The sequence below is a fragment of the Bison bison genome, unplaced genomic scaffold (assembly GCF_000754665.1).
Source record: "Bison bison bison isolate TAMUID 2011002044 unplaced genomic scaffold, Bison_UMD1.0 scf7180017864471, whole genome shotgun sequence".
Classification (NCBI taxonomy): domain Eukaryota; kingdom Metazoa; phylum Chordata; class Mammalia; order Artiodactyla; family Bovidae; genus Bison; species Bison bison.
In genome coordinates this window covers 27,131,353-27,154,574 of record NW_011495032.1, presented here as the reverse complement: position 1 = coordinate 27,154,574, position 23,222 = coordinate 27,131,353, and the positions used below count along the sequence as shown (strand labels likewise).

Sequence of the window (23,222 nt, the reverse complement as noted above, 5' to 3'; positions counted from 1 at the left end):
ATACATTGCCATATTTTCCTTGTCCTACAGCATCTTAAAAGTCAAAGTCGTATGAAACTTGAGAACCATTATCACTTTAAAAGTTTAAAATAGAGTAAAAGACAGTGCACCAATGTCCTATTGCTGCCATAACAAATCACCTCAAACAGTGAATTCAAACAAGACAAATTCATCTTAGAGTTCTGGAGGTGAGAAGTCTGAAATGGGCTCATTGGTCTAAAATCAAGCTGTGAGCAGGGCTGTACTCCTTCTGGAGACGTGCCTTTTCTGGCTCCTGGAAGCTGTCTACACTCCATGGCTGTATTTTCAAATCACACATTGGCCAGCTGACACTTTCTCATACTATCTCTCTCTAACTCTGACTCTCCTGCCTTCCTCTTCTATATATAAGGATCCTTATGTTTACATATAGCCCACCCAAAAAACCCAAGATAATCTCTTCATTTTAAGGTCTCTCACTTAATTAAATCTGCTATGTAAGAGATACTCACGGGTTCTGGGCATTAGGACATAGACATCTCTGGGGCCCTGCCCACCTGTGATAGCACAGTACACAGTGTCCTGCATATGGTGTTCACTATATATGCGAACTGCACATAGTGGTTAGGCTGCAGATGTATTCCATAAATCCATTTAGAATCAAACTTGTAACTGGATTGAATTATCCAGGTCCTGGGAAAGGAGGTACAAGAGAAAGTAACAAAGGTAAAACTGGCAGACCTCTGTAGTAAATCAGATGCAGGCTGCAGGCACAGAGAGTTGGAGTTAACTGTACATGCACAGCATATTAGTTTTGAATTCATTCTGCTACTCTCCATAATTCCATTCCGTATCTTAACAATGGCAGTAACTGTGTAAAAGCAAATTCATGCTTATTTATGATTGATGAATTTTCATAGTTAGAAATCATAGATACAAACACCAAACACACTGCCTTAGCATATTGCAGAAGAAAAAAATAGAGTGTGGAGATTTAAACTCTCGGTTCCAGAGGCTGAATCTGACATTACTACCTGTGGGAGCTTTGGCAAGTGACTCAATTTCTGTGAATTGTTCTTAGAAATTAAAAATGGGGATAACACATAGCTTCCCTGGGTCAGAGAGTCCCTGGGTCAGGAAGATCCCCTGAAGAAGGGAATGGCTACCCACTCCAGTATTCTGGCCTAGAGAATTCCACAGAAAGAGGAGCCTGGTGAGCTACAGTTCATGGGGAAGCAAAGAGTCGGACACAAATGAACGGCTAACACTTTCACTTTTACACAAATACTAGTTATGATAAGACTCAAAATTCCAAAGCTGCTCCAATAATATTTTGACAAAATATAGGCTAGAAATAGTGCAACAGAGCAAAAACTTGGTTCTCCTGAAAGGGATTTTAATGGGAAATCAAGTTTAAAATAAAATAAAACCTCCCAAAGATATATCATATATGCATTATGCACTGTGTTGGCCAAAGGAATAACAGAAGACCAAAGACAAACCACTTAGGGTACCAGAAATTTTGAAAGTCATGTCTTTAGAAAATCAATTAAAATCTATTAGCTTCCCAACTGATTTTTAAGTAGAATACCACTTAACCTCTAATTTCTACTTGAGTGTACTGGATGGCTCTTTCATACACTACATTAACAGCTTCAGTCTTTCCTGCTTTCCAATTCTAAATTTCTGTTTTTCCTATGTCACCCTTTCCAGTTAAGCCATCAATGGTTCCTAATGCCATTTCTCAACTGTGGTCAGAATCTTTCCTTGAGCTGAGAAGTGTGGGCTAGAGCACAGCAATTACATATATCCACCCATGTTTCTCTGGGCTTCCTTCTCTATATACTCTAAATGTAAGAGATGACTAGGTAATCAACTTGAAAAACAGTAGAACTGCAGTTTTATCCAAGCTCAGTACTGTCTCAAAGGATCTTGGGTGAGTTTGAAATGTCATTAAATATCCACAAATAACAGTTATAAATACTGCTTAATCTAAAATGACAGAAAGGAAAGGTTAAAAAGTCTGGCAGAGACTTCTTTCCACACTGGACAACTGGGTTGTAAGGAAATTTTAAGATTGCAGAGAGAATGTCAGAAATAAAAAATAATAATGCTGTCTTTTTCACTTCTATAATTTTTAAAAAAAGAAAAGGGAATGCAATTATTTCTGGTAATATCAAAAGTGTAAATTTTCATCAACTCTGCAGAAAAATAACAATTAGGTTTCACATAGCAGTGTTAAAGTAGATTAAAGGAATGAGTAAACTTGTACCCAAATAGCACTAATTCTTTGCTGGGATTTTAACTGGTTATCTCACTTTTCTACCTTATTTAGTAATGGTGATGGAATCCTTTTAAAACAGATTATAAAGCGGTTTCTATGTCTAGCAAATGGATTATGGTTTAAAAGTGCAATGCCAAGATAGTTAAAAACAATTCTCGAAAAGGAAGGAGGTCCACAGGACAAATGATTTCCCTGCACGGCTCATGGGCTCACCCTGCCTGTAATGAGCTCCTGGATGAGGCTGGGGTGAGACATTTTCTTCTGGCTCTACTTAAACTTGCCACATTTCAGCTTTTCATTTTAATACAGAGGACATCAGTGAAATTTGAAATGGGAAGACCTTTTTCATTAATATACCACCCAAATATCTAGATTATTTGGAAAGAAGAAAGAAGATGTAGAGAAGAAACAAAGTAAAAAAGGGGAAAAACAGAAGTGAAAATCCTCTTGTGTATCAAGGTAAATACCACTTTATTATTTACCATGAGACCAAACAATAAGAAGTGTGCATCAAAATCACATACAGCAAGAGTCAGCTGTGGAAGAAAAAAGTCGTCTTTTTTGCCCAAATTCAAAAGTGTTCTTTGAGAATCAAGTCTGGATAAAATAGTATACCAGATATTATTAATACAAGAAACAAAAAGGAGTTAAAATCTCTCAGTCCATATCCTCTAGGAGCTTACAATTATTTAGGGAGATAAGTTTCATACTAAACTAATTAAAATGCAAAGCAAAAGAGGGTTGAAAGACAACAGAAAACAGGGAAAATAAATGCATATAATGTGTGCAAAGACTAATGTAAATTTCAACAGGACAAAAAATCTTATGGAAAAGGAAAATGCAAATGTAATATAAGTTCAATAAAGCAGTTATTTATATTCCAGTCCAGTTGATTAAAACACACAGACACCCCTACCCTTGGCATAAAAACAATACAGAGAAACATGTTTACAGACTTCAATTAGCCTAGTACTAACAGCACTAAAGATGCATAGCAGAAGAAAATTCGAAGTAAGGATCTTAGGGAAAGCTACAGTTCAATTCTGGAGAACACATTAGCCATTAATCACAGTAGCCCAACATAGATATAGTAACAAAATAAATTTTCACAGCAGTAAACCAGCGTATCCCATTGAATAATTTATACCTTTTTCAGTTTAGCATCAGAAGAATCATCCCATTAAAATAAGATATTTGCAGTGGGATTATTTCCACATATGTGGCAAAACATGTTTAAACTTTTTGAAAGATTCAAGTCAGTGTTTTTCACTTTAGCAATAAAGACAAAGACTACCACTCAAGATAGTTGCTGCCAGCTACCTTAAGAACAATCTTCACCATAGTTCTTCATAAGACTTTGCTCCCCATTGTAGGCTCTCCTTTGAACCACACGCAAATCCCAAGCATTAAGCTGAATATTTAGCAAAGGCCACAAATAAACTTCAGAGCCCGCAATGACAATGAGAATCGCAACAGCTTCAGAGCCTGACACTAATTTACTGAGGCATATCAGGAACTCTTGGGAATGAAGTGTCTGCTAATTAGGCCACCATGAACAGACTCCCAAACCTTGACAAAGTTTTTCCAAACATCTGATGATGAACTTTGATTTATGGGCTGTCTAGGTAAAAATTGAACAGATGGTACCTTTTAACAATAATTGACACCTGAGTTTGTTAAGGATCTCAGTCTCTAGGAAAACATGTGGCTCTATAGAGGAAAACGACATAGAACACTTTTCGAGTCATCTACCTTATCTTTGTCTTCAACAACATCTGCCAAGACATCATCTGGATCTAGGATTCCTCCATCTGTGTATTCTAAGTGATGAATCTTCACCCAGTAGGCAGGATCCTGTGGGAGAACAACCAAGAACTTTCATAACTAAAGCCTTTTTTTATAATAAAAGGTAAAATACATTTTAATTTTAAAAATAAATTGACTCATTAAAAATACATTCTACTACTACTACTACTACTAAGTCGCTTCAGTCGTGTCCAACTCTGTGCGACCCCACAGACGGCAGCCCACCAGGCTCCCCCGTCCCTGGGATTCTCCAGGCAAGAACACTGGAGTGGGTTGCCATTTCCTTCTCCAATGCATGAAAGTGAAAACTGAAAGTGAAGTCAGTTAGTCGTGTCTGACCCTCAGCGACCCCATGGACTGCAGATTTCCAGGCTCCTCCATCCATGGGATTTTCCAGGCAAGAACACTGGAGTGGGGTGCCACTGCCTTCTCCAAAAAAAAAAAAAAATACACTCTAGCAATAATAAAACTTTTAAACACCTAACACAAATGTTATCTGTTTATCTGTATATTTGTGGCAAGATTACCCTGTTTAAGTCAGTAAATCAAAGTATATATGTTTTAACAGTTTTCCAGGAAGTTATAAATGGCAATGGAAAAATAAGTTGCCCTAGCCATTTATACAGCATATTCAAGGAATTTTGAATAACGTTTGATTTAGGTAATACCCAGGGTGTCCCTGGTGGCTCAGATGGTAAAGAATCGCCTGCAATGCAGGAGACCCAGGTTCGATTCCTAGGTTGGGAAGATCCTCTGGAAAAGGGAATGGCTACGCACTCCAATATTCTTGCCTGGGAAATCCCATGGACAGAGTAGCCTGGTGGGCTACAGTCCACGGGGTCACAAAGAGTCAGACACGACTGAGCAACTAATACTAGGTAACCCCAGGAATAATCAGGAAAAGAAAGATCTTCTCAAAAGTACTTTCTGAAACTGAGATCCTAAAGCTGTAGGAAAAAATCAAAAGTTAGACATCTGTGATGGTAATAGCTATCATCTCAGGTACACAATTGCAATGAGATGACCAAAATCCTTTTCAACTTTTCACATCTCTGTGCTGTGCACATACCCTCGACTCTGAAACTGGCAATGGCATCTGAAACAAGAGCTCCAGCACTGATTTCCAATCCCCGAAGCATGGGAGAAACCAGAACCATGTTCACAGTCAAATGCAGGTAGGAGTGCTCGCTGAATTGGGGTGGTGATTTAGGGGATTTCCAAGTATTGTTTTTATAAAAAATTGCTTCAGACTGTAAGGCTTCAGGAATTACGTTCCCAATTGGATACGTAGCTAGACACTCTGCTCAGATTCAGGTCCGTTACTTCTATACCACCTTTTTCTGGAAATGATATAGTACTTATCCATTATAACGATAAGAACAAGAACCAATGAATGAAGAAAAACATTAATAAATAGTTTTTACCAAAATACTCAAGGCATAATCAATTTGGTTCTGTGATGCTTAGAAAGGCCCTCGATGTGGGTAACTTTTGAGCTATGAGCGCCTAGTATCTGCTAAAGAAATTGATACCAGTTTGTAAGAAGACATAGGAAGTCTTCTAAGCTAAAGCTCTAAGCCTTTACGACATGAATCTTTGTAAAGGGTAAGTCCTAACATAGCCCACAGAATTCAATTGCAGTTTCACAAAAACCAATAGAAGAGGTTGCTATATAGCCTTCTCTTTAGCTGACCCTGATAAAAGGCAAGGGCACACTATTAAATAATTTTTTAAAGCATCTATTTGGAGGGCTACTGATATGTGACTCAATACATAGCTTTTCAGTAAGCCAACTTGATAAAATTATAGGCTTAAAAAATCTGAAGGAATCCTCCTTGGATAATCTTTCAAAACTTCAAAATTAAATTTTCTATAGAGTATCTAAAGAGGAACTCCAAATAGAATGATTTTTTTTTTTGCTTCTATTACTAGACTTATAGTGTGGAAACATGAATGATTTATTAGAAAACAGCCCAATTCTATTTTGCCAGATAGAGATCACAAAGATATAAGCAGTGACTACACAACCAGGTGGAAAGGCATCCTTAGCTCAGATTCTTTGATCAAAGAGCTTTGACAATTCAAGGCTAATTGTGCTATTAAAGCTAAGTACAATACACTAGATTCTAAATAGGGAAGATACTGTGGCAGACAAAATGCCGTATGTAATGGCCACTGGACTATATGTAAAAGAGCAAAATAAAACTGCCCCATGATCTTTGGCAATTCTACCTTTTTGGTATGACTATGCTACAAGGGCTTCCCTGGTGGCTCAAATGGTAAAGAATCTGCCTGCAATGCGGAAGACTAGGGTTTGATCCCTGGGTTGGGAAGATCACCTGGAGAAGGGAAAGGCTACGTATTCCAGTATTCTGGTCTGGAGAATTCCATGGACTGTATAGTCCATGCGGTTGCAGAGTCAGACATAATTGAGCAACTTTCACTTTCACCATGCTACAAGCAATGTATTTCTCCAAATCTACATAGAACTTTAGCTAAAATCTATACAATATTGCATTTTTCCTTATAAAAATATTCCTCTTACCAAAAAAAGTTTCATTTATTTCCATTACTTCCAGTGAGTTTGTTTTCGATATATTACAGCTCTGTAGATGAAACTTGCTGATTTTAAAAAACTAAAGAGTAATTTTATATTCAATTATTTAAATCAGACATCAAATTGTCTGCGTTTTTCTCATACTGTTTGTAAAAGTGGATTTTATCACCTAAGACTAAGGCAAACAACTCAACCCAACAACTGGTGGTAGAAGTTATTAAAGTATATCTCTCTTCCTGCCTACAGAGAAAGAAAACCAAAGACTTAGATTTAAACCAGGGAAACTCAGCGAATAGCAGGGAACAGGATCTGATCAATGGCAAAGGGAAGAGCAGACAAGAGGCGGCAAGATGGGCTGTTGCATCCAGGAGTATGCCTCCCTCTCACTGGAGTATCTAAGACTTTCTGGCAAGTCAGGCACTGGAGTTGAAACGAAGACATTCCTCTCTGGTTTTGATTCAAAAATACAGAACTTTTTTACAAACTTAAATCAAGTGAAACAGTAATTTGATACATTTTTAAATCATATATTCAAATTCAATCGGAAAAAAAAAATTTAAGCCAACTACACGGTGCCAGAACATAAAGACTCTTTGCAATTTTAACTCTGCTCTACCTTGATAATGCCATTTTCTACACTCCCAAAGAAAGAGTAAACTAATGACAAACACACATCTAATGCTGAACAAAAGCCAATGAGCTATACGAAAACTGTCTGAGTTAATATTTTGCACATCAAGAGAGATAAATCAACACAGTATGTACCAACTGTGATTTTGTCCCCATGGCATTTTGGCCATGGTGTTATAGATCATTTTAAGAATGTGTGTGCAATATTAGCAGCCAATATAGCCATCATAAGGCCATAAATTTAACCTGACTCTTTTATGCATGTAAACATTTCCACCGTTACATCACAGTCAACATTTTGCATTTCATTTGCTTGGTTTTATTACCATCATGAATAAAACTGATGCAACATGAAAAGATGTTCACATATATGTCTTGGTTCACCCAATTAATCACTTGGAAAAGTTTACTCTGTTTTTCATAATTGTGACATTTAATCTACCTTTATATTGCACAAATATTTATAATATGTATTACTTTTCAATTATTTTGAAAATACCCCTAGTACCCATGCTATGCACTAACTCATATTACTTATACCCCTAGGATCATTAAAGTATTGACGAATAACATACATTATGTTTCCTTTACTTCTGATAGTATCTTATCCATTTTTAAAATAATACACAGTTAACTTATTTCCTACTGGAATCTGAAAACTAAAAATAATCTAAAAGGATGAAATGGAAAATGAAATGAAAGTGTATGCATTATACAGAGAAGACAATTTCTGTGTACTTTTAATGATTGAGGTAGAAACTTTCAAACAGGCACTGATATTAACAGCAACAAATATTCTTCACTGTGGGCAGTGACATACAATTTGACCCCATACCCTAGAAAATTTATAATATCCAATGTTTTGAAGAACAATAATTTTCCACCTACAGTACATACAGGAGTTGACAGACAAACCAGATACTATGATGCTGTGACTACCAAGCACTGGGATTATACTGATGATCAAGGGCGAGTTTCTAAGCAAAATGCCTCTGGTACAAGAAGAGGAAAAAAATAACCTGCATGGCCCACAAGGCCCAGAGGCGAGGAGAAGAGTGCTGTGAAGAAAAAGCCCATGGATAGAGAAGGGCTGTGTTTATCAGTGAGCTGTGATTACCATGCTCAATAACATAACTAGGTTCTTTGTGGCTTCATATTTTCAAAAGAAAAATCTTAGCCCCTGGAACACAAGGAATGGAATACTACTTTAACTGAAGTTAATGGAAAATTAGAATTTTCCTTGTAGAATTTAACTTCATGAATCTGGTAGAATGTATCCATAAAATGAGATTTCACCATTTTTATCATTATCTTCATCATCACAGCAGATCATTTGTTTTAGTGCCAATAATAGGCCAGGTCCGACAGACACCACATGTTTTATATGGTTAAATTGCTTATCTCGCAACATAGTTAACAAAATAGTCATCATAGCTAACAATCCATTTTACAGATGAGGAAAGCAAGGCACCAGTAGGTGAACTTACTTACTGAAGGTCAAATGCTAATGAGATAGCAGAGACAATGTGCATTTTTTAAACACAGAAAATAGTTTAGAGTAAAGAACTTAACAAAAAGCACAATTACCTTAGAAGGGAATCAGACCCATTTCTATGTACTAGGTAAATGGATCCAAGCAAGCTGGAGAATCCCATCAGTGAACCAGGAGGCTCCCTGGCCTCTGCACAGGGAACCACGTGAAGGTCAAAGAATAGAGGACACAGTGGGCAATAACGGAAGGCCCCAAAGTCTTTGTGTGTCCAGTGTTTCACAAGTGAGAAGCTTCAGGGCATAACTGCTCATGATCATGACATTAAAGGTTTGGGAAGCAATGGAATAAAGAGCAGAAAGGGAACTTGAGGTATCACAAGTTGGATAGAAAGTTAGGAAGTTTTATGTGCATTCACATTTTAACTAACTACTTCTTTCATAATCCTCTGGGGTTACTCTCCATTCTACCCCAGACCAAAAGAGAATCAGATGCCCCAGAATCAGATGTACCCAGGAAACAGAGAGCAGTCAGAGCAGGGCTGAAGACTATTTAGGACAGGCAGATAGCAGGAGTCTCTGAATAACCAATCAAAGACAGTGTTGTTGCCGTTGCTGCGTCGCTTCAGTCGTGTCTGACTCTTAGCAACCCCACGGACTGCAGCCTACTAGGCTCTTCCATCCATGGGATTTTCCAGGCAAGAGTACTGGAGTGGGTTGCCATTGCCTTCTCCGAAAGACAGTGTAGGGAAGAATTATTCCCAGAAATGATACCGGAGCAAAAGCTAGCAGAGCAGCACTGATACCTGAAAGGAAGAATTAAGACAGAAAGGGGGCTTTCCCGATAGCTCAATTGGTAAAGAATCCACATGTGATGCGGGAAACCTGGGTTCAATCCCTGGGTTAGGAAGATCCCCTGGAGAAGGGAAAGGCTACCCACTTCAGTACTCTGGCCTAGAGAATTCCATAGACTGTATAGTTCATGCGATCGCAGAGTCAGACACAATTGAACGACTTTCACTTTCACTTTTTCAAGACAGAAAGGGTAACACTGACTACAAAGCTTATAAGCTGGCCCTGAACTCAGAACAGTGTTCCATGTTACTGAGATAAATCAAGCACAAACATGAGAAAAAATCAATTAGGAAAAGAATGTGAGCTGATGCCACTTTGGTCAAGTACGTTTCCAAAGAAACCAGGAGAACTAGAATGGAACCAAGGGTTTTTAGACTGGGTTGCAAGTAATAATACCTGGTGAATTTAACAACAAAATTACAATTAACATATAATTTATATACAAAGTGAAGATGAATCAACTGATATGTAAATTCACTGCCAGTTTTAAAAATCTATGACCCTACCAACAGAAACTTGATATAGCCATACTAACATCAGATAAACGAGACTAAGTCACATTACTAAAGGTAAAAGGGCATGTTTCATAATAATTTAAGGATCAATTGGAAGGAAACTGCTAAATTTATATGTACCCAATACAATTTCAACATATACATTGCCAAAATAGATAATAAACACACACATACATGCACACAAAGTCACAATCAGTGGGAGACTTTTAATAGGAAACAAAAAGATCAGTAAAATATAAATCTGAACACTATTAACAAAGTGACCTTATTTATATCACATATATACAAAACACTGTACCCCCAAAAGACTAGAAAACACATTCTTTACAAGTACACATGGAATAACAAATTTCAGAAGTCTGGAATTATTCAGAATTTGCACTCTAATCACAGTGGAATCAATGACAAAAGGAGATCTAGAAAAGACCTGGCTATTTGGAAATTAAGAAATAAAGTTCTGAATAAAACAGATTAAAAAATAAACGGAATTGGAAAACAGTTTAACTTAAAAATTATTAAAATAACATAAAAATATAGGGTGCAGCTAAAGCAGTGCCCAATGGAACAATTATGGCCTTTACTGCAAATATTAGCAAAAGCTAAAGCTAAAAGAAAAGCTAAAGCTATGACAAACCTAGACAGCCTATTAAAAAGCAGAGACATCACTTTCCTGACAAAGGTCCTTACAGTCAAAGCTATCATTTTTCCAGTATTCATATATGGATATGAGAATTGGACCCATAAAGACAGCTGAGCACCAAAGAATTGATGTTTTTTAATCGTGGTGCTGGAGAAGACTCTTGAGAGTTCTTTGGACTGCAAGGAGATAAAATTAGTCAATTCTAAAGGAAATCAACCCTGAGTATTTATTGGAAGGACTGATGCTGAAGCTGAGACTCCAACACTTTGGCCATCTGATGCAAAGAGCTGACTCACTAGAAAAGACTCTGATAGTGGGGAAGATTGAAGGCAAAAGAAGAAGGGGAATGGCAGAGAATGAGATGGTTAGATAGTATCAATGAATATGAATTTCTGAAAACTCCAGGAGACAGTGGAGGATAGAGTAGCCGGGCATGCTGCAGTCCATAGTGTCAGAAAGAGTCAGGCACAACTTAGTAACTGAACAACAACAAAAAGCCAAGAAGGAAGGAAAGAACAGCAAAGACAGAAGAAGGAAATAAAGAGAAAAATAATCAATGAGTTAACAAATATAAGTCAAAGTTGGTTATATAAAAAGCTTGATAAAATTACTGATAAGTAAAAAGGAGAAAACATGAATTTCCATATTAAGGAAAGAGAAAAACAATACCATCTTAGATTTCATAGATAAAGAAGATATTGTAAAAACTTGTAGACTTCCAAAACTGACAATTTATAAAATTGAACAAATTTTTACAACAAACTTGTTTAAAGTAAACAAATTCTTTGAAAAGTACAACTTGCCAATACAGACAATAAAAAAATATATACATGGACAACAGTAAGGAGGTTCCTTCAAAAACTAAAAACAGAGTTACCATATGATCCAGCAATCCCTCTACTGAGCATATATTCAAAAAAGACAAAATCTCTAATTCAAAAAGACCATGTACCCCAATATTCATAGCAGCAATATTTAAAATAGACAAGACATGGAAGCAACCTAAATATCCATTGACAGATGAATGGATTAAAAAAAAGGACATGGTATACATCTACAATGGAATACTACTCAGCCATAAAAAATGAAAATTTGCCACATGCAGCAAAATGGATGGACCTAGAGATTATCATACCGAGTGAAGTCAGTCAGACAGAGAAAGACAACATATAACAGACATCACTTACATGTGGAATCTAACAGATAACACAAATGAACTTATACAAAGCAGAAATAGACTCAAAGACAGGGAAAACTTATGATTACCACAGGGGAAAGGGAAAGGGGATGGTTAAATTAGGATTATGGGATAAACAGATATACACCATTTATATATAAAACAGATAAACAAGAATTTACTGTATAGCACAGGGAACTATATTCAATATCTTGTAATAACCTATGGATGTGTGTTCAGTTGCTTCAGTCATGTCTGACACTTTGCAACCTCATTAACTGTAGCCTGCCAGGCTCCTCTGCCCATGGGATTCTGCAGGCAAGAATACTGGAGTGGGTTGCCATGCCCTCGTCCAGGGGATCTTCATGATCCAGGGATCCAACCTGTGTCTCTTAAGTCTCCTGCATTGGCAGGCAGGTTCTTTACTGCTAGTGACACCTGGGAAGCCCTGTAATAACCTATAATGGGAAAGAATCTGAAAAGTTTGTGTATAACTGAATCACTTTGCTGCACATGTTAGATTAACACAATATTGTAAATCAACTATACTTCAAGAAAAAATAGAAACTGTACATTAAAAACCAATTTTAAAATTTAATCTACTATTTTAAAGCTTTCTTATAGAGAAAATGCCAGGCTCAGATTACTTCATAGAAAATGTCCCTAAGGTTTAAAGAAGAAATAGTGTCAATCTTATAAAACACTTCTGAAAACTAGAAAAGAAACTTTTCCAATCTCATTTTATATGGACAGCTTAACATTGATACCAACACTTTAGAAGGACATTACAAGAAAATTATAAAATTTTGCATATGGATACATATCTGTAACTTAAATGAATAAAGCATTAGTAAATCAAATTCAGTGATGTATACAAAGGATGACACATAATCACCAAGTGGGATTTATTCCAGTAATACAAAAGTGGTTTAAAATTTAAAAATCAACCAAGGCTGTTCACCAAATGAATAAGGAAGAATAAGGATAAAAATTATATAATCACTACAAATGGATGCAACACAAGCAACTGAGACTATTCACCACCAGTTCACAATAAATTTTTAGTGAACAAGGTAAACCTGTAACTAAACAAAGCAAGAAAAAACAAAATTTTTTAAAATGGTAACAATTATAATGGCATCATAAAATCATATACTTAGAAACAAGTCTAACAAAAATGTATAAATCTTCTATGTTAAAACCCACAAAATATTGGGAAAATTTAAAGAGGCATTTTATGAATTGAAAGATTCAAAAATGTAAAGATTTTGATCTTGCTCAAATTAACAAGGTTAGGGTTAGGATTGTGAGGATCTGGGACAATCAGGATTCTCAGATACTGACGATGTGAGTATAAATTTATACAACTGTTTTGGAAAATACTGGCAGTATCTGAACATAAACGTGGCAAAGAACTGAATATAAACATTCATATAGTTTAGTTATTCCACTCCCAGGTATATACATCCAGAAGAAATGAATATTGATATGCAGAATTACCAAAAAACATGTATTAGAACATTCATAGCAGGATTATTCCTAATACCTAAAAATCTAGAAATAACTCAAATATCTATCACCAGTAGAATGGACAAATACCATGTCCATGCAATGGAATACTAAATGTCAACAAGACTAAACTCAAATTTTATAAAACTATGTAAGTGGATCTTACAGCACCACATTGAAACAAAAGAGACTAATACCAAAAAAAGTACATACTATATAATTCCAGGTATAATAAGCTCAAAAACAGGCAGTATTAATTGACACTGAAGTCAGGAGATTGGTTACCTCTGGAGAGGGGAAGGGCAGTGAGTGAAAGATACACAAAAGGGCTTCTGGGGCAATATTCTATTTCCTGATGTGTATGAGAGTCCCTTGGACTGCAAGGAGATCCAACCAGTCCATTCTGAAGGAGATCAGCCCTGGGATTTCTTTGGAAGGAACGATGCTAAAGCTGAAACTCCAGTACTTTGGCCACCTTATGTGAAGAGTTGACTCATTGGAAAAGACTCTGATGCTGGGAGGGATTGGGGGCAGGAGGAGAAGGGGACGACAGAGGATGAGATGGCTGGATGGCATCACTGACTCGATGGACGTGAGTCTGAGTGAACTCCGGGAGTTGGTGATGGACAGGGAGGCCTGGCGTGCTGTGATTCATGGGGTCGCAAAGAATCGGACATGACTGAGCGACTGATCTGATCTGATGCTGGCTGTAATTATTTGTACACGTTTCTGTGTGATATACTTTTAAAACTTCATATAAATATGGAAGGAGCTTTTTGCTTCAAAAACTGATTTTTTTCAAACTGAAATACCTACTGGTTTCCTTCGCACAAGACATCTCTACAGATAAACAAATGCAGATCACTAAAAAGCTGTTTAGAACAAGTTTCCTTAGAAATTTAAGAACAAATCCTCAGGCACATAAAAGAAATGCAGGATTCCCAAAAGATGGGGAAGCCAGGTTATCCCACCAACAGAACAGGCAACTCAATGACCACCAGTTACTCAAAATCTCTAAGACCTACAGAGGGGGTGAAGTGGACCGTGGGCTTCAGTGTGCCAACAGTGTGACAAGTCTTTGAAAAACTGTTACCTCCATCTCAGGCTGTGATAATACAGGTTCTGTATCCAGAACAGAGTAGGTAATAAACTCATCCTATCCTAAAGTGGTTCCCCCATATTTAGAGAAATTTTTCAAAATTTCTTGAGATAATTGTTAGCAAACTGGAGAGCACCTACGTAGGTCATGAAGGTAAGACAAGACTATCATAACACATAATTTAGGTTTGTTTAAACAAAGGGAAAATTTCACTGTCTCAAACGATCTGATCTGATCTGATATTCAATACGGAAAAAAGTCTCTTATGGTTAAAATTATCCTTGAAAATCTTTCAGGGAGATAACATGTTGGAGACAACCCTATCTCCTTTCAATAAGACAAACACTACTACTTTTTTTTTTTTTTTTATCCAGGGCTAAAGCATATTATTGTCTTTTCAGTTAAGCACCAAAGTATTTGGATTATGTTGGAGACCATGTTCTGTAAGAATGCTTATCTTGAGTATTTAGAGTCACACTCAGACCAGAGATAGACTCACTACCATAAGCACATGGGAAATAAGACAGAGATAGTAGCTCTTTCATCTCATGCCTCCTCTGGGATATGTGCTCATTGCTCATACAAGTAATGCTCATGCATTACTCAATTTCTTATCCCCCTCTTCTTCTTTGGTTGAGCTTTTACAAAGTGAATTTATGAAATCTAAACAACCTTATGAGACTCTCAAATTAAAAGGCTGTTACATACAAGAAAGGTTTGACTTGTTCTGTACTGCTCCAAAGTTACACAAACAACGGAGATGTGGATTAAAGCTCAGCATAAGACTTTCTACAAAGAGCTATCTAAGAGCAGAGTGCTAGAGTAAAGAGCCAGAGGTTATGGCGGTTACTTGCAGAATGCTTTACATCTTTTTCGTTCATTCACAAACATAAAGATGCACACACAATTGATAGTATCCATCAAAGACAATCTTTGGAGTGATTGTAAAAGACGTCAGCATCACAGCAGCAAGAAATTCTGGATTTAATTGCCTGTAGCAAATAAAGCTCGAGTTGTATGAATATGCATTCCCAAATTCTTATTAAAATTTCGAGTAGAGTATGATGAAACAGTAAGTTCTCCATTCCCATAGAGAGTCAAGCAAAGGTTAGATAGCCATATCTTAAGGAAGCTACAGGATAAGAAAGAGAAATTGTGTGATCTTGAAAACCCTATCTCTTAAACCTACAGCCTCTAGAAACTCAAAAGCCGTTAAGGCTCTGAAATATACATCTAGAGAAACTCCTTGAAAGAAGAAATTTCTGCTGTATCATAAGAATGCTTTCAGCAGTTCGGTATAATTTCATGGTGACTGTGCAATCTCCAAGCAGAAAGTCCATGAGCCAAACACCTTGAATATTCCAATGCATCAGTTATTCTAGTGTCTTGCTGTGCAACTAAAATTTCACTAATTTATAAACAAATTTAAGGAAACGGGCTTCCATCGCCAAAGTAAAAGAATTGTTTTGGTAGAAAAAAAAAAAAAAACGGAGAATTGTGTATTACAGTCTGATGCAGCACTTGCAGATATGGAAGGGCCAACTGTATCACACCAATTAATACAAGGAACTTGATCATCAATGGATTTGATACACAAAGATCAAGGTGCAAGGAAGGTACTTGTTGGCTTGTGATATCCAGTCCTTAAGAAATCAGTCTCAATACAAGAGCACCACAATTCCAACAGAAATTTTCAATTTTATTTTATAATTCAAGTATTGATAATATTACGCATTCTTCTTTGCAAGCAGAAAAAAAAATATTTAAACATGAAGGCATAAACTTCATTTGCTAGTTCATGAATCAATAAAATATAAAATGACACTTCATGTCATTTTTCATTCAGTTTTTGGAAATAACCATAATCTCATCAGTTTTCTTTATATAAAGGACTTTAAAGGCTCATTTTTCATCTTGAGATTAACCTAAACTCATGAGGAAAAAAGCTCCAGATATCTAGATTTTTTTTTTTTTTAATAAAAGACAGGTTTTAATTATTCTCAAATCTTCTGCCTACATTATTACAGCACATTCTCTTTAAAAGAATATGGAAATTTCCTTTTCCTATGAATTTGTGCATGGGTGCTAAGTCGCTTCAGTCATGTCTGACTCTTTGAGATCCCTCGGTCGGTAGCTCTCTAGGCTCCTCTGTCCATGGGATTCTCCAGGCAAGAATACTGGAGTGGGTTGCCATGCCCTCCTCCTGGGGATCTTCCCGACCCAGGGATCAAACTCCCATCTGTTACATCTCCTGTAATTCATGCTGTAATTAATGCTGTAATTCATGGGATTGCAAAGAGTTGGACACGACTGACCAACTGAACTGAACTGAATCATAAAACAAAAAGTTTTATCATGAAAATCAAATTTTAAGTCTGAAATTAACAAAAACTACACCTTTAATTGAAATATCTATTTTGAAAGATTGCCAGTATGAAAGACTTTTAAACGTTAAACCATTATAATTCAACAACACTGAAATACAATGTTTCAAAATAACTTTAAAAGGCTATTTTTTTTCAAATCCTGTTTTCCATTAATTGTTTTCAAATGAAGATTTATAGTCCAAAGACCCTGTATGCCAAGGTTTTAGAAGCTTGTGTGGTCCACAGGAATGCAAAGCCACAGCCAAAGAATGGAAGTGGCCAGTTCTCCAAAGAGAAGGACAAGCCATTATTTTTTTTACAGAATGTATTTACTGTTGTTTAGTTGCTATTATAAAACCCTAAAAAGTATTCTTCTACAAAATGAATTTTAATAAGAATTTGAGAATGCAAATTCATACAACTCAAGCTTTACTTAACACAACAAATTAAATCCAAACTTTCTTTGCTGCTATGATGCTGGCATCTTTTACAATAACTCCAAAGAATAACACTGACAGATACTGCCAATTGTGTGGGCATCTTGATATATATGAATGAATGACAGGTTTAAAGAATTCTACAGGTAACCTCCATATCCTCTAGCCCTTTAACACAAAGTTTTATGCCCCATCATTGAAGAAATTAAGACATAGAGAAAAAGAATTTTAATTTAGAGGAGGTACTTGTGGCTGCTGCTGCTGCTGCTAAGTCGCTTCAGTCATGTCCGAAACTGTGCGACCCCATAGACGGTAGCCCACCAGGCTCTGCCGTCCCTAGGATTCTCCAGGCAAGAACACTGGAGTGGGTTGCCATTTCCTTCTCCAATGCATGAAAGTGAAAAGTGAAAGTGAAGTCACTCAGTCATATCCGACTCCTAGCGACCCCATGGACTGCAGCCTACCAGGCTCCTCCATCCATGGGATTTTCCAGGCAAGAGTACTGGAGTGGGGTGCCATTGCCTTCTCCGGTACTTGAGGCAGTGTTTTTAAAAATAAGTTAACTCTAAGATAAACACAAAGACCTCATCAACTTTATTCCCAATCACTTGTAATTTTTTTTTTTTTCAGCATGGCAGTAATAGGAGTGGTACAGAATTATCCTGTCTGATTTTCAAAAGAATTGGGTCACTACTGCCCACTCCTGTTCGCTTGTTTCTCCAACAGGGTCATTCCTCCAGAACACTGCAGATGGATCACAAACACAACCAAAAAAAAAAAAGATGAAACATAGAAAGGAAGTAAGAAAAGCTAAGACGAAGGATCCCATACTCATAAATAACCTTCTTGAATATCAATCTAGCACTGATTCTCTGCCCCACTGCCAATATGAGGCACAAAGAGTTTATCTCATTATTTGTTAATTTTTATTACTTGGTCTCCTCCAACTGGGCTTCCCTGGTGGCTCAATGATAAAGAATCTGCCTGCCAATGTAGGAGATGTGGGTTCAATCCCTGGGTTGGAAAGATTCCCTGGAGAAGAAAATTAACAACTCACTCCAGTATTCTTACCTGGGAAATCCCATAAACAGAGGAGGCTGGTGGGCTACAGTCCTTGGGTCCCAAAGGAGTAGGGCAGGACTTAGAGACTAAAGCAACAACTCCTCCTCCTCCAACTAGAACATAATAAGCGCCATGTTACAGAAACCTCACTAATCTTCTTCATCTCCATATCCAACTATTTATGGTACCTCTTGGGTGTTCATTGGAAGGACTGATGTTGAAGCTGAAACTCCAATATTTTGGCCACCTGATTAGAAGAGCTGACTCATTGGAAAAGACCCTGATGTTGGGAAAGATTGAAGGCAGAAGGAGAAGGGGACAACAGAGGATGAGATGGTTAGATGGTATCACCGACTCAATAGACATGAGTTTGGGTAAACTCTGGGAGTTGGTGATGGCCAGGGAGGCCTGGCATGCTGCGGTTCATGGGGTCACAAAGAGTCGGACACAACTGAGCAACTGAACTGAACTCACCTAAACTGTGATTTTGTCTTAGGAGTAAAGGCTAGGAGAAACAGGAGTAAGAAGGAAGAGGATACAAAGACTTCCTGTTGATAAAGAGAATAATTTCATTTAGACTAAGTGCTCAGTCACTTCAGTCATGTCCAACTCTCTGCAACCCTATGAACCGTAGCCCACCAGGCTCCTCCGTCCATGGGATTCTCCAGGCAAGAATACTGGAAAGAGTTGCCACTTATTTCTCCAAAGGGCTCTTCCAGACCCAGGGGTTGAACGAACATCTCTTGTGTCTCCTGCATCAGCAGGCAAGTTCTTTACCACTAGCACCACCTGGGGTTTAATCATGGGACCTAGGTCTTGATAAGGCCAATGGCAGCCTGAATAGAAACACTCTGGATTGTTATGTCAATATAGTATACTAACGCATATATATGGGATTTAGAAAGATGGTAACAATAACCCTGTATACGAGACAGCAAGAGAGACACTGATGTATAGAACAGTCTTTTGGATTCTGTGGGAGAGGGAGAGGGTGGGATGATTTGGGAGAATGGCATTGAAACATGTATAATATCATATATGAAACGAGTTGCCAGTCCAGGTTAGATGCACGATACTGGATGCTTGGGGCTGGTGCACTGGGACGACCCAGAGGGCTGGTATGGGGAGGGAGGAGGGAGGAAGGTTCAGGATGGGGAACACATGTATACCTGTGGCGGATTCATTTTGATATATGGCAAAACCAATACAATATTGTAAAGTTAAAAAATAAAATAAAACTCATGTAATACAAAACTAAAAAAAAATTTTTGACATTTCAAATAAATGTAATTGTACAATGAAAAAAAAAAGCAATCATTTACACAGCATCTGTTAACGAATTATAGGAGAAAAACCCTGCAACTTTGGGAAGAGTAAAGCTTATATTCACTGAAGAGAGAAGACAGACAGTATTTAAAAACATAATATATAAGTAAATTAAATGGAATATTAGAAGTGATTAAGAGGTATAGGAGAGAAAAGCAGAGTAGGATGAGGAGGATTAGGAAGTCCATAGGGCTTATATTTTTGAATAGGTGGTCAGTTCATGCCTTACTGGAATGGTGCTATTTGAGCAAAGATTTGAGGAGACAAGTCAGGGGCAGTTTGGAGAAAGGAATCAGGTCTCCCAACAAAGGGTTTTGCCCTTGAAAGTTAAAGGCGTTCAGACTCTTTGTGACCCCATGGCCTATACAGTCCTTGGAATTCTCTAGGCCAGAATGCTGGAATGGGTAGCCTTTCACTTCTCCAGGGGATCTTCCCAACCCAGGGATCGAACCCAGGTCTCCCACTTTGAAGGCGGATTCTTTACCAGCTGAGACACGGGTAAGTCTATTGCAGTCCTTTGTAAAAAGAAGTTAAGCTCAGAAAGGGGCTTCTTATAGGAGCTAGAAAACTCCTAGTCAGGTCAACAAAGCATGGCAGAACCGAGAAGATACCAAATGGTAGTGACCACCTGTCCGGCCTGCCCAAGAAAGCCTTTCCATATATCAAGCAAAATTTTACTCTAACTCAACAACATTAATTACAATTCTACTCCCTTTATGTCCTCATTAAACATGTGTAAGACTACTTTTTCTTTTAAATGAAAATATTTCCATAGAGGTGAAGGAAGGGATCCTTATTCTATTTGCATCTGAGATGTTCCCTTCCAAACTGCTGAGGTAGGAAGGCATACCAAGTGTGACTGTGTGTGAGCCACGTAAGATAATCAGTCCTACACTCACCCCTCAAATGAAGCTATTTCCTGGGAAATGTGCGAGGTTTCAAGTCACTAAGACTAGGTTGAAATCCAAACTCTGTACCACTTACATAAAAAGGACATACCCTCAACTCTCACTGGAATGTGAGAAGTTCATTGCATATTCACAAACATGCATTTACAATGGCATATCAACCTATAAGTATTTTCTTTGTTAGCATCATATTCTTAAATTCTACAAAAGGCAGGGTCATCTCTAACTTACATACTACTATAATCCCAGCATCTGGCAGTTTTCTCCTTACAACAGATGTACAAAAAATCAGTGACTGTTATTCATTACTGGCCTGTGTAATTCTCCAACGCTGGGAGTTTAGGAGACAAAGAGACACCCCTGGGCTTGAAAAAGAATCTTATTTGAAAATGAAGTCAAATCAAGCAAAAATTTCACAAATAGAAGTTTCAAAATGCTAGGCAAGTTTTTTAATAAGCCAAAACTTGGCCAGAAAGAAACATTTTCCCAAGTTTTCTCAATTTTTCTGAGCAAAATGTAGTATATAGACCAATGTGGTCCATGAGCTCTTTTTTCTGTAACAAAGTTAGGACAGAAATTGAGAGGAAGCATTTTAAAAATTTCTACCTCATGTTTTTTTATTGCTGCAATATTCAAGCACATGATTTTGTATTTTATAAAAGCATCAATTTGCTACAAAGGAAACAGTCTGGTTGTCCACCACAGTCTGAGAAATCCTGTATCTACTGGCCATCTCCCCCCTAACCCAGTGTCTTAGGGCATCATAATTAAGTGACAGTTCATTGACATTAACAAAAATGCTGACATATGAAAAGTAGGCCTCTACAGACAAGAACAACCTCCACTTAAATATTATTTATCTAGGAACATGCAGGCCGAACTCTAAAAACAATTAGCAATTTATTAAAAATTTTCAGAAGTCAATCTGCTAATAAATAGGGTTCGACTTCCTTTGTTCTCAATACCTTACCAATATTTCATGAGAGTAAATGAGAATGTAGTCAGCAACAATAAAAACTACCTAGCTTTGTCTAAAATTATGGTATCATTGTTATACTATCAGGTTATAAGATAGTGGAGGGAAAAGCCCCAAGAAGAAATGCCAACTGGGTAGCAGACAAATAACACCAAAAAACAAGGTGGACTCAGAATTCACCTTATAAAAACAGATGGCAAGAATGACAGAAAAATTAAATATTAGGGGAATGTTTTCTGAGAGTTATATCACAGTATCAATTTTATACATTCATATATATATATATATATATACACACACATATATATATGTATATAAATTGTGTGTGTGTGTGTGTGTGTGTATATATATATATTCACTTGGGCTTCCCAGGTAGTACTAGTGATAAAGAATCTGGCTGCCAATGCAGGAGACATAAGAGATGTTGGTTTGATCCCTGGGTCAGGAAGATCCCCTGGAGGAGGGCATGGCAACCTCTCCGGTATTCTTGCCTGGAGAATCTCTATGGACAGAGGAGCCTAGCAGGCTTTCATCTGTGGGGTTGCAAAGAGTCGGACATGACTGAAGCAACTGAACATACACGCACTCATTCACTTAGACATACCTATTATTACAATATCACACTAATGCTGAGACAACTATGTCTATACTTTGCCCAAGAAAAAAATTCAATCCTTATTTTTTTAACATTGCAGATATAGAAATATTTTAATTGAAAGGAAATTATTAGCTGACACATACCTATGGTTATAATGGGTAAATCTAATCCCATCCCATCTTCCCTAGAAATCAACCTCAAATAAGAAAATTTTTAAAACAGTACAATAAACTGTTTCATGAAACCAGTAAAGAATCTGCAGTTCAAAGGACAATATAAAAAATAGAAACAGTTGGATAAAGAAATAATGACTTCTTGGAAAAGGAAGGTCAAACCCCAGTGCCTTTAGATGGGGGCAGCTCACATGAAAAACAAATCAGTCCACTTGGGACACAGTCTGGAGCCACCAGGGTCCATGAAAATTCAAAGAAGGTGAGGGCTGAAAATGGTGAATAAAAATGGTCTGAAACATTTTTAAACAATGGTTAAACACCTATGTGTTGGACAGCAAGGGGATCAAACCAGTCAATCTTAAGGGAAATCAACCCAAACACTTGTTGAAAGGACTGATGCTGAAGCTGAAACTCCAGTATTTTGGTCATCTGATGCAAACAGTTGACTCATTGGGAAAGTCCCTGATGCTGGGAAAGATTGAGGGTGGAAGAAAAGGGCGTCAGAGGATGAGAAGGATGAATGGCACCACCGATGCAATGGACATGAATTCAGGCAAACTTCCAGAGGTGGTGAGGGACAGAGAGGCCTGGCATGCTGCAGTCCATGAGGTCGCGAAGAGCTGGACATGACTGGGCGACTGAAAAACAACAACAAACACCCACGTGCCCTCAACACCTCCTCTGTTAAGAGACAATAAATATACACTCTAGTGCCACTGAACACCCAGAGTAGGGTTCAGATGCCAAGACACCAGGCGCAGAGAAGGGCTGAACACAAAGGGCTACAGGCTGCAAATGAGGCTGAGTGACGCACGCTATGCCTTCCAACCGTACTAC

General features: G+C 37.5%; 1 protein-coding gene across 2 annotated transcripts in view; it reads right to left on the bottom strand.

Annotated features, from left to right (window-relative positions):
• The window catches only part of PARD3B (par-3 family cell polarity regulator beta), a 1,088,076-nt gene that overhangs the window by 998,068 nt on the left and 66,786 nt on the right, over positions 1-23,222 (bottom strand). For both annotated transcript variants that reach the window (XM_010861024.1, XM_010861023.1), the window contains exon 2: positions 4,016-4,117. In XM_010861024.1, the coding sequence (XP_010859326.1) occupies positions 4,016-4,117 (102 nt within the window). The remainder of the gene's footprint in view (positions 1-4,015; positions 4,118-23,222) is intronic.